General features: G+C 37.0%; 1 protein-coding gene across 2 annotated transcripts in view; it reads left to right on the top strand.

The window, feature by feature from the left end:
- ELMOD1 (ELMO domain containing 1) overlaps positions 1-12,352 on the top strand; it is a gene marked incomplete at both ends in the record, with an annotated part of 71,066 nt that overhangs the window by 45,212 nt on the left and 13,502 nt on the right. The window contains 3 exons of one of the 2 annotated variants that reach the window (XM_079708625.1): positions 6,935-7,068; positions 10,721-10,789; positions 11,293-11,316. In XM_079708625.1, coding sequence (XP_079564751.1) covers positions 6,935-7,068; positions 10,721-10,789; positions 11,293-11,316 — 227 coding nt within the window. The remainder of the gene's footprint in view (positions 1-6,934; positions 7,069-10,720; positions 10,790-11,292; positions 11,317-12,352) is intronic. The other variant, XM_079708624.1, reaches the window with a different exon arrangement.

The raw sequence follows: 12,352 nt of genomic DNA, 5'->3' as shown, positions 1-12,352 counted from the left end.
TGAGCTGCTTGTAAATTTTGGAGATTAGTTCTTTGTCAGTTCCTTCATTTGCAAATATTTTCTCCCATTCGGGGGGTTGTCTTTTGTTCTTATTTATGGTTTCCTTTGCTGTGCAAAAGCTTTGAAGTTTCATTAGTTCCCATTTGTTTATTTTTGTTTTTATTTCCATTACTCTAGGAGGTGGGTCAAAAATGATCTTGCTGTGATTTATGTCATAGAGTGTTCTGCCTATGTTTTCCTCTAAGAGTTTTATAGCTTTATACACCTTACATTTAAGTCTTTAATCCATTTTGAGTTTATTTTTGTGTATGGTATTACAGAGTGTTTTAATTTCATTATTTTACATGTAACTGTAAACAGTTTTCTCAGCACCATTTATTGAAGAGTCTGCCTTTTATCTATTGAATATTCTTGCCTCCTTTATCAAAAATAAGGTGACAATATGTGACAATATGTGCATGGGTTTATCTCTGGGCTTTCTATCCTGTTCCATTGAAGAGGATATTTCTGTTTTTGTGCCAGTACCATATTGTCTTGATTACTGTAGCTTTGTAGTATAGTCTGAAGTCAGGGAGCCTGATTCCTCCAGCTCCATTTTCCTTTCTCAAGATTGCTTTGGCTATTTGGGGTCGTTTGTGTTTCCATACAAATTGTGAAATTTTCTGTTCTAGTTCTGTGAAAAATGCCATTGGTAGTTTGGTAGGGATTGCACTGAATCTGTAGATTGCTTTGCGTAATATAATCATTTTCACAATGTTGATTCTTCCCATCCAACAACATGGTATATCTCTCCATCTGTTTGTATCATCTTTGATTTTTTTCATCAGTGTCTTATAGTTTTCTGCATACAGGCCTTTGGTCTCCTTAGGTAGGTTTTTTCTAGGGATTTTATTCTTTTTGTTACAATGGTAAATAGGAGTGTTTCCTTAATTTCTCTTTCAGATTTTTCATCATTAGTGTATAGGAATGCGAGAGATTTCTGTGCATTAATTTTGTATCCTGCTACTTTACCAAATTCATTGATGAGCTCTAGTAATTTTGTGGTAGCATCTTTAGGATTCTCTATGTATAGTATCATGTCATCTGCAAACAGTGACAGCTTTACTTCTTCTTTTCCGATTTGGATTCCTTTTATTTCCTTTTCTTCTCTGATTGCTGTGGCTAAAACTTCCAAAACAATGTTGAATAATAGTGGTGAGAGTGGGCAACCTTGTCTTGTTCCTGATCTTAGTAGAAATGGTTTCAGTTTTTCACTATTGAGGACAATGTTGGCTGTGGGTTTGTCGTATATGGCCTTTATTATGTTGAGGAAAATGTCTTCTATGGCTACTTTCTGGAGGGTTTTTATCATATATGGGTGTTGAATTTTGTCGAAACTTTTTCAGCATCTATTGGGAGGAAGAAAAAAATTTTATTCTTCAATTTGTTAATATGGTGTGTCACTTTGATTGATTTGCATATATTGAAGAATCCTTGCATTCCTGGGATAAACCCCACTTGAGGATGGCATATGATCCTTTTAATGTGCTGTTGGATTCTGTTTGATAGTATTTTGTTGAGGATTTTTGCATCTGTGTTCATGAGTGATATCTTTCTTTATGACATCTTTGTCTGGTTTTGTTATCAGGGTGATGGTGGCCTCATAGAATGAGTTTGGGAGTGCTCTCCCTCTGCTATATTTTGGAAGAGTTTGAGAAGGATAGGTGTTAGCTCTTTTCTAAATGTTTGATACAATTCGCCTGTGAAGCCATCTGGTCCGGGGCTTTTGTTTTTTGGAAGATTTTAAATCACAGTTTCAATTTCAGTGATTGTGATTGGTCTGTTTATATTTTCTGTTTCTTCCTGGTTCAGTCTCGGAATGTTGTGCTTTTTTAAGAATTTGTCCATTTCTTGCATGTTGTCCATTTTATTGGCTTATAGTTGCTTGTAGTAATCTCTCATGATCCTTTGTATCTCTGCAGTGTCACTTGTTAGTTCTCCTTTTTCATTTCTAATTCTGTTAATTTAAGTCTTCTCCCTTTTTTTCTTGATGAGTCTGGCTAATGGTTTATCAATTTTGTTTATCTTCTCAGAGAACCAGCTTTTAGTTTTACTGACCTTTGCTATTGTTTCCTTCATTTCTTTTCATTTATTTCTGATCTGATCTTTATGATTTCCTTCCTTCAGCTAACTTTGGAGTTTTGTTGTTCTTCTTTCTCTAATTGCTTTAGGTGTAAAGTTAGGTTGTTTATTTGAGATGTTTCTTGTTTCTAAAGGTAGGATTGTATTGCTCTAAACTTCCCCCTTAGAACTGCTTTTGCTGCATCCCATAGGTTTTGGGTCGTATTGTTTTCATTGTCATTTATTTTTAGGTATTTTTTTATTTCCTCTTTGATTTCTTCAGTGATCTCTTTGTTATTAAGTAGTGTATTGTTTAGCCTCCATGTGTTTGTATTTTTTACATATTTTTCCTGTAATTGATATCTAGTCTCATAGCGTTGTTGTCAGAAAAGATACTTGATATGATTTCAATTTTCTAAATTTACCAAGGCTTGATTTGTGACCCAAGATATGATCTATCCTGGAGAATGCTCCATGAGCACTTGAGAAGAAAGTGTATTCTGTTGTTTTTGGATGGAAGGTCCTATAAATATCAATTAAGTCCATCTTGTTTAATGTATCATTTAAAGCCTGTGTTTCCTTATTTATTTTCATTTTGGATGATCTGTCCATTGGTGAAAATGGGGTGTTAAAGTCTCCTAGTATGATTGTGTTACTGTCGATTTCCCTTTTTATGGCTGTTAGCATTTGCCTTATGTATTGAGGTGCTCCTATATTGGGTGCATAAATATTTACAATTGTTATATATTCTTCTTGGATTGATCCCTTGATCATTATGTAGTGTACTTCTTTGTCTCTTGTAATAGTCTTTGTTTTTAAGTCTATTTTGTCTGATATAAAAATTGCTACTCCAGCTTTCTTTTAATTTTCATTTGCATGGAATATCTTTTTCCATCCCCTCACTTTCAGTCTGTATGTGTCCCTAGGTCTGAAGTCGGTCTCTTGTAGACAGCATATATACAGATCTTGTTTTTGTATCCATTCAGCTAGTCTATGTCTTTTGGTTCGAACATTTAATCCATTTACATTTAAGGTAATTATCAATATGTATGTTTCTATGACCATTTTCTTAATTGTTTTAGGTTTGTTATTGTAGGTCTTTTCCTTCTGTCATGTTTCCTGCCTAGAGTAGTTCCCTTAGCATTTGTTGTAAAGCTGGTTTGGTGGTGCTGAACTCTCTCAGCTTTTGCTTGTCTGTAAAGGTTTTAATTTCTCCATCAAATCTGAATGAGATCCTTGCTGGGTAGAGTAATCTTGGTTGTAGGTTTTTCCCTTTCATCACTTTAAATGTGTCCTGCCACTCCCTTCTGTCTTGCAGAGTTTCTACTGAAAGTTCAGCTGTTAACCTTATGGGGATTCCCTTGTATGTTACTTGTTGTTTTCCCTTGCTGCTTTTAATATGTTTTCTTGGTATTGAATTTTTGATAGTTTGATTAATACGTGTCTTGGCATGTTTCTCCTTGGATTTATCCTGTATGAGACTCTGTGCATTTCCTTGAGTTGATTGACTATTTTCTTCCCATATTAGGGAAGTTTTCAACTATAATCTCTTCAAATATCTTCTCAGTCCCTTTCTTTTTCTCTTCTTCTTCTGGGACCCCTACAATTCAAATGTTGTTGCATTTAATGTTGTCCCAGAGGTCTCTTAGACTGTCCTCAATTCTCTTCATTCTTTTTTTTTATTCTGCTCTGCAGTAGTTATTTCCACTATTTCATCTTCCAGGTCACTTATCTGTTCTTCAGCCTCAGTTTTTCTGATATTTATTCCTTGTAGATAATTTTTAATTTCATTTATTTTGTTGCTCATCATTGTTTGTTTGTTCTTTAGTTCTTCTAGGTCCTTGTTAAACATTTCTTGTACTTTCTCCATTCTATTTCCAGGATTTTTTATCATCTTTACTATCATTACTCTGGAATCTTTTTCAGGTAGACTGCCTATTTCCTCTTCATTTTTTTGGTCTGGTGGGTTTTTACCTTGCTCCTTTATCTGCTGTGTTTTTCTCTGTCTTCTCATTTTGCTAAACTTACTGTTTTTGGGCTCTCCTTTTCACAGGCTGCAGGTTTGTAGTTCCCGTTATTTTTGGTGTCTACCTCAGTGGCTAAGGTTGGTTCAGTGGGTTGTGTCAGCTTCCTTTTGGAGGGGACTAGTGCCTGTGTTCTGGTGGATGAGGATGGATCTCGTCTTTCTTGTGGGCAGATCCATGTCTGGTGGTGTGTTTTGGGGTGCCTGTGACCTTATTATGATTTTAGGAAGCCTTTGTGCTAGTGGGTAGGGTTGTGTTCCTGTCTTGCTAGTTGTTTGGCATATGGTGTCCAGAATTGCAGCTTGCTGGTCGTTGAGTGGAGCTGGGTCTTGGTGTTGAGATGGAGATATCTGGGACATTTTTGATATTTGATTTTACATGGAGCTGGGGGGTCTCTGGTGTACCAGTGTCCTGAACTCGGCTCTCCCACATCAGAGGCACAGGGCAGACAGCTGGCCGGAGCACCAAAACCCTGTCAGCCTCACGGCTCAGAATAAAAGGTAGAAAAAAAGAAAGAAAGAAAGGAAAAATAAATAAATAAAATAGTTATTAAAATAAAAAATAATTATTAAAAATTAAAAAATTAAAAAGTAATATAGAAGAGAAAGAAAGAAGGAAAGAAGTGAACAACCAAATCAAAAAACAAATCCACCAATGATATCAAGTGCTAAAAACTATAGTAAAAGAAAAAAGGACAGTCATAACCCTAGGACAAATGGTACAAGCAAAGCTATACAGACGAAATCACACATAGAACTATACACATACGCAGTCACAAAAATAGAAAAAGGAAAAATATATATAGCATTGCTCCCAAAGTCCACCGCCTCAATTTGGGATGATTTGTTGTTTATTCAGGCATCCCACAGATTCAGGGTACATCAAGTTGATCGTAGAGATTTAATCTGCTGCTCCTGAGGCTGCTGGGAGAGATTTCCCTTTCTCTTCTTTGTTCGCACAGCTCCTGTGGTTCAGCTTTGGATTTGGCTCCACCTTTGCGTGTAGGACACCTGAGGGCTTCTGTTCTTCGCTCAGGCAGGACAGGGTTAAAGTAGCAGCTGATTAGGTGGTTCTGGCTCATTCAGCTGGGGGGGGAGGGGTATGGAATGTGGGACGAGCCTGCGGTGGCAGAGGCCGGCATAACGTTGCAACAGCCTGAGGTGCACCGTGTATTCTTCTGGGGAAGTTGTCCCTGGATCACAGGACTCTGGCAGTGGCAGGCTGCACAGGCTCCTGGGAGGGGAGGTGTGGATAGTGACCTGTTCTTGCACACAGGCTTCTTGGTGGCTGCAGCAGCAGCCTTAGCATCTTATGCCCGTCTCTGGGGTCCGCGCTGATAGCCGCAGCTCGCTCCCGTCTCTGGAGCTCGTTTAGGCGGCGCTCCTAATCCCCTCTCCTCGCGCACCCGGAAACAAAGAGGCAAGAAAAAGTCTCTTGCTTCTTCGGCAGGTCCAAACTTTTTCCCGGACACACTCCTGGCTACCTGTAGCACAGTAGCCCCCTTCAGGCTGTGTTCACACAGCCAACCCCAGTCCTCTCCCTGGGATCTGACCTCAGAAGCTGGAGCCTCAGCTCCCAGACCCCACCTGCCCTGGCGGGTGAGCAGACAAGCCTCTCAGGCTGGTGAGTGCTGGTTGGCACTGATCCTCTGTGCGGGAATCTCTCCGCTTTGCTCTCTGCATCCCTGTTGCTGCACTCTCCTCCATGGCTCCGAAGCTCACCGCCCCCACCCTTGCCACCCACCATCTCTGCCAGTGAAGGCGTTTCCTAGTGTGTGGAAACTTTTCCGCGTTCTCAGCTCCCTCCCACTGGTGCAGGCCCCATCCCTATCCTTTTGTCTCTGTTTATTCTTTTATCTTTTGCCCTACCCAGGTACGTGGGTAGTTTTTTGCGTTTTCGGAGGTCTGAGGTCTTCTTCCAGCGTTCAGTAGGTGTTCTGTAGGAGTTGTTCCACATGCATATGTATTTCTGATGTATTTGTGGGGAGGAAGGTGATCTCCACGTCTTACTCTTCTGCATTCTTGAAGGTATCCCTACTGATCTTTCTTTATTCAGCTATATGATGCTTGTTTACTCTCACCCTTGTTATAGATGAGAAATGAAACTCGTCAGTTCACTTTTCTTTTTATTAACAATGCTGCTAAAAGTTTTGTTTGTAAAGTGAAATAATCATCTGAGGATTTGAATAATGCATACCCTCAAATTTTTTCCTCTTCTCCCGTTCCCTTTATTCTCTTAATATTTTTGAAGACTCCAAAGAACTTTTGTAGAAGATTGTGTGTATGTATATATATTTATACATACATACATACATATGTGTGTGTATGTGTATATATATATATATATATATATATACAAACTCACACACACACACACACACACACACACACACATTTCTGTTTAGGAGCTAAAACAGAAAGATTAAAAACACCAAAATATTCAAGTGTACATTCCATTGCCTTCAGAGCAATGAGATCATCACATGTCATTCAGCCTCTTGAAAATTCCACTGTATTCTTATGAGAAGATGAGAGTGAAACACAAGTAACCTCTTAGTTTTATTATGAAATAGTTTTTACCTCCCAGGCTCTCTGAAAGGTCTTAGGGTCCCTCCTAGGAGTCTTTTGATCATACTTTGAGAACTGCTGTGATAGATAATTGAAAGATGATCAAATCTTCAATTGTAATGTATTTGCATATATTCAGATTTCCAAAGTTCCTCCTAATAATGTAGGTTACTAAATTTCAGTCAATAAGAAAGAGTATTATATGTGTGTATATCAACAGGTTAATTTTTTTCTTTTCTTCAGTTATGGAAATTCTTGAAGCCCAATACTCCGCTGGAATCCCGGATTTCTAAGCAGTGGTGTGAAATTGGTTTCCAAGGTGATGATCCTAAAACAGATTTTCGAGGAATGGGACTTTTGGGACTGTACAATTTGCAGTAAGTAAAATGAAAAATGGTTGAGTTTTAAAGTGGTGTTCTGGTCTCCTCACACTGAAATGTCAAAGTTGACTTATTAGTCCCAAAAGCCACTTCCCAGGAGACTCCAGGAAAACATTCAAGTCCTCTGACTCGAACTCAGGTTCATAAAATTTAAAAAGCTACTACCATCTTCCTTTTATCTGGCAAACTTCATGGATTCTTTTAAACAAATCTCAAATTTATTTTTAATTTTGTGTTATGAAAAATTTAAATTGTATTCAAAAACAGAGGAAAGGTTATAAAGAACCCCCTTTACACTGATCATCCAGATTCAGTAACTATTGAGATTTTGGAATACTTGCAACACTTGTTTTTTTGGTTGAAGTGTGTTAATGAAAATCCTATACTGTTTGTTTTTCATCCTAATATTTCAATATATAGCTCTAAAAGACATCAATATTACCTTACATTAACCCCAATGACATTATTACACCTAACAAAATTAACAATGATTCCTTGGTACCATCTATATCCTGACCATATTCAAATTACCCAATTCTCTCAAATATGTCTTGTTACAGCTGGTTTGATCTGATACAGTTCCATGTAAGATCTATGCATTGCACTTAGTGATTATATCTCTCTCGTCTTTTTTTTTTGTCATCTTATTTTTCTTTAATTAATTTTTATTGGAGTATAGTTGCTTTACAATGTTCTGTTAGTTTCTGTTGTACAACAAAGTGAATCAGCTATACGTATACATATATCCCCTCATTTTTGGATTTCCTTCCCATTTAGGTTACCACAGAGCATAGAGTAGAGTTTCCTGAGCTATACAGTAGGTTCTTGTTAGTTATCTATTTTATACATAGTATCATAGTGTATATATGTCAATCCCAATCTCCCAATTCACCCCCCACCTTGCCCTCTTGGTAGACATACGTTTGTTCTCTACCTCAGAATCTCTATTTCTACTTTGCTCTCTGGTCCTTTTTAATTAAATCAGTCTCTCCTCCTCCCTCCTCTCCTTTTGCCCCTCCATCATGTCATTAATTCACGCAAGATTCTAGGTCAACTGTCCTATAAAATATCCAACAATCTGTATTTGTCTGTTTGCATTTGTACCCAACCCCGGTACGCCCTGAAAATCAGAGGTACTTGGAAAGGCTTGAATAGGTTCATGTTGACATCTTGGTGGGAGGCCTGCAGCATCCCCACTCTCAGTCTTATGCTGAGATGGATCAGAGGAATCACAGCCTGATGGCTCCGTTAGAAAGTCCCCATCAGCCCTTTATCTAAGCATTTCCTCCAGTTATCTTCACTGAACCAATTAATTGTGCAAAGAGTGCTTTTCTAATTCTGTTATTCTTTCTACAGTTGTTGCCTAAAATTCTGTAAACACAGTTTCCTTTATTAAATATGGTTATTTGGTTTATCTAAAATATAGGCAGGGGGCTTCCTTGGCGGCACAGTGGTTAAGAATCCGCTTGCCAATGCAGGGGACATGGGTTCGAGCCCTCGTCCAGGGAGATCCCACATGCTGCCAAGCAACTAGCCAGTGTGTCACAACTACTGAGCCTGCACTCTAGGGCCCGCGAGCCACAACTACTGAGCCCATGTGTCACACTACTGAAGCCCGCATGCCTAGAGCCCATGCTCTGGAGCAAGAGAAGCCACCGCAATGAGAAGCCCGCGCACCGCAACAAAGAGTAGCCCCCCGCTCACCGCCAACTAGAGAAAGCCCGCACGCAGCAAAGAAGGCACAACACAGCCAAAAAAAAAATTTTTTTTAATAAGTAAAATAAATAAATTAAAATATAGGCAGGACAGCTGCTCAAGTAAATAAGTTGCCAATTTTCAGAGTGAGGAATTGGTGCCCTAGTCCCCTTGTTAGTGATCAAACTTTTTTGGGGGGGCTTTATATTTTTAAATTATCATTTTAACTCCTTGTTTTTGTATGTTTATGTGATTTAATAATTGTGCTCATTTTTTTCATGCTTAAATTGGGTCATTTGTAGCCATTATTTTTCAAGAAAAAAGGAGTTCTTTTAGGTTGGTTCTTGTGTCCTTTGACATTACCCTACTAGTGAGGATAGTGATATATTTTTAAAAGAAAAAATGGCATTTTTAATGGCACCCATTTCCCCCTAAGATCTTTTATTTTAAATTTAGGAAGTTTAATAATCACCCATGCTTTTTTTTAAAATGATAAATTTTTTATACAATTTTTAAAGGTTACACTCCATTTACAGTTATTACAAAATATTAGCTATATTCCCCGTGTTGTACAATACATCCTTGTAGCCTATCTTATACCTATAGTTTGTACCTCCCACTCCCCCACTCCTATTTTTTCCCTCCTCCCCCTCCCCACTGGTAAATGTTTTAAATGTTACACTATCATGTAATGTGAGTGAATAAAAAAGTAAATTTTGATGACAAAGGTGGTGTTACAAATAAGTGAGTAAAGGCTGAGCTTTTAAATAAGTAGAGCTGGGGCAATTGGCCTTCCATTTGAAAATTAAATTAAATCTCTACCTTGCCTCAGTTTACAAATTGAATGTCAAAAACAAATATTTACAACATTTAGAAGAAAATCTTTAAGATATGTGAGTAAGGAGGGATCTCTTAAAGATAAAAACCAAAAAAGCACAAACTGTAAAAGACAAATCAATAAACCTCACACATTAAAATCAAAATCTTCTATAAGCCACCATAAATCAAATGAAAAGAAAGCCAAGACTTACACTCACATAATTGATAAAGGATCTATATCCAGTATATTATTATCTGTAGGCTTATTTATTTGAGGACATTTTTAGATATACTGGACCAAGAAATGTGAACAGAAACCTAATTCTAATTTAAACCTATTCTATAAACCTAAATGACCAACAAAAGTATGAAGAGACTCAATTTCATTAATAATCATGGACATGTTTACTAAATTTGCTGACTAGCTTTGAACTTTTCTGAGAGAAAATTTAAGAGGTTGTTTTATCCTTTAGATATATGCAGGAAATACACATCAAATTAAATAATACATGCTATATGTAGTTGTATTTTATAATTGTCTTTATGAAGTATTTTTTATGATATATGTTTGAAGGTATGTAAGCTTTTTGTAAGCTTCATTGCCCCTTTCTTCTCAGAACAGAATTTTTTTTAACATCTCTAAGCTCCATAAGATATTTTCATCCAGAATTCTAACACCTCGTGAACATTCTCCAAGAAAATACATTTGAATTTTTATCACCTCCTCTAGTCTCATCCTTTCTCTTCACTTTGGCTGTCACAGCCTCTTACCATGTCCCTTCATCCAGATTTTTTCTGCCTTCTGAGAGGCCTCATCCTGCCTTCCTAATAAAAATCTATAACCCTCATTAATAAGAATATCTTTGGCTCGCTAGGGAATGGTAAAGTTCATAATTAAATTTTCAAACCTACTAGAATCATTCCTAAATCTTTGTGGGTTTTACAACTACCCTATTATACTGTCATTATATTTGGAAAATTCTATTATGAAAAGCTGTTCATTCTCTGCAGGAGCTGACACAGGTTGTATGCTTATGCTAGTGTCCATCTCTGAATCCAAAATGGCCTCAAATTGGATTGAAATGAATGTATTCAAAAGGTATGGAATTATGGTTTTCTTTCCCTCCAACTGCAGGTATTTTGCAGAAAGGGATGCTGCAGCAGCTCAGCAGGTCCTATCTGATTCTCTTCATCCAAAATGCAGGTAATTGTTGAAAATGAAAGGTGGATTAGGCTTTGGGGATTAGGTAGAATTAATTTCATCTCCTATTTGGCTCTATTGATGAGATTCTCAAGAGAGTCAACCCACCAGAAGTGAGGCTTAAAGCTCTTCCAAACAAGCCCTTTTGACAAATGCTGAATAGGAAGGTTATAATGTCAGGTACTTGTTACAGGATTTAGGATGTAAAGTGGCACTGTTCAAGTGAGATGTGTACTTGAGGGGTTGATAACATCTCTGGAGTCTAGGAAGATGAGGAGGTGGACATAGAAGAAGGAGAAAGCAGAGTATGGAAGAAAGAGTTCAGCGACAAGGGACCACAGTGGGGGAATAGAGGGAAGAATGGAAGTCTTGAAGTCAGGGACCAAGTGAGAAAGTCTAAAATTGCTGAAGCTCTTTTTTTTTTTTTCTTAATAAAATTCTAGATTCTAAATTGTTTGCATTTTCATTTACGTTTCTAAATTTTTGTCTTTAACTGATTACGTTAGAGATATCACTAAAGAGGAAATAAGGTATTTTTCTTTGTTTTTGTTTTTTCTTGCTTTTATGTTATTTTAGAATAAGTATGGGTATGAATTTTTAAAGTAATATAAATTCATGAACGTTTTTCAAAAAGCAAGCATTTCCCAACTTTTTGTGTAATATAGTTCATTATATTGGGCTGTGTTTTGATGAAGGAAAAACCAGATTAGACTGACCTGATAGAAAATGTCAAAGAGCCTTTCTACAGCCATGTCTGTTGGAGAAACATTTTGAAACTTCATCTAAAGGCTGAACACATTACCACACGTTTCTTCCCCCATCTACTCCAAGAGAGGGACATTTCATCTGGGAATGTTGCTGCACAGAGCAAATCTCCTCTTCTATTAATGTATTTCTAATTGTATTACTATAAAGAGTGTATACATGCTTTAGTTACTCTTATTATAGGAGTTTTTCTATTTTGTACTCATAGTTTTGTATCACTTTTTTCTCCTCAGCATGAGAGGTTATCTTGTTAGTGTTCATGTTTGCTAAATACGTCCCAAATTTTATCATACAACTCTCAAAATCTATAAACACGTTGACTTTGTGGCTCCCCTCCCATCTTACTATTATACGTACTCTAGCTTCCATTGGCTAAGATTCATTAAATTATCCTATACTTCCCAAATTTATAACTATAACCTTTTTATAAGTTTAAATTTTCATTTTCTTTATGTTTTATTTACTTTGAAAACAGCACTAAAATCATAACTTTTTCTTCATATATCACATGGTTAAAATCAAACTGTTTTCATTTTTTAACTACATTGTCTGAATTACATGTTTCTGTAATGTAGAGACTCTGAAACTTCTCTGATTAAAATTGGCTGGGGAGTCTGTGTGCACTGACATTCCTTGGAGAAGCATCAGTTAAAAGACATGAATCCTCCATGGTCCTTGGGAAGTGACAATAAGCTTAAAATATTTTTTTTTTATTAACCATTGGAGAGGGATTGATTTTGTCTATGAGCCATTCTCAAAGAAAGGCTTTATAATTTTAAATCCTGTGTTGGCCCCTAGAGA

Source organism: Hyperoodon ampullatus (genome assembly GCF_949752795.1).
Source record: "Hyperoodon ampullatus genome assembly, chromosome: 7".
Lineage (NCBI taxonomy): Eukaryota > Metazoa > Chordata > Mammalia > Artiodactyla > Ziphiidae > Hyperoodon > Hyperoodon ampullatus.
Note: the sequence above shows the minus strand (reverse complement) of the source record. Positions and strands in the feature narration are given on the sequence as shown.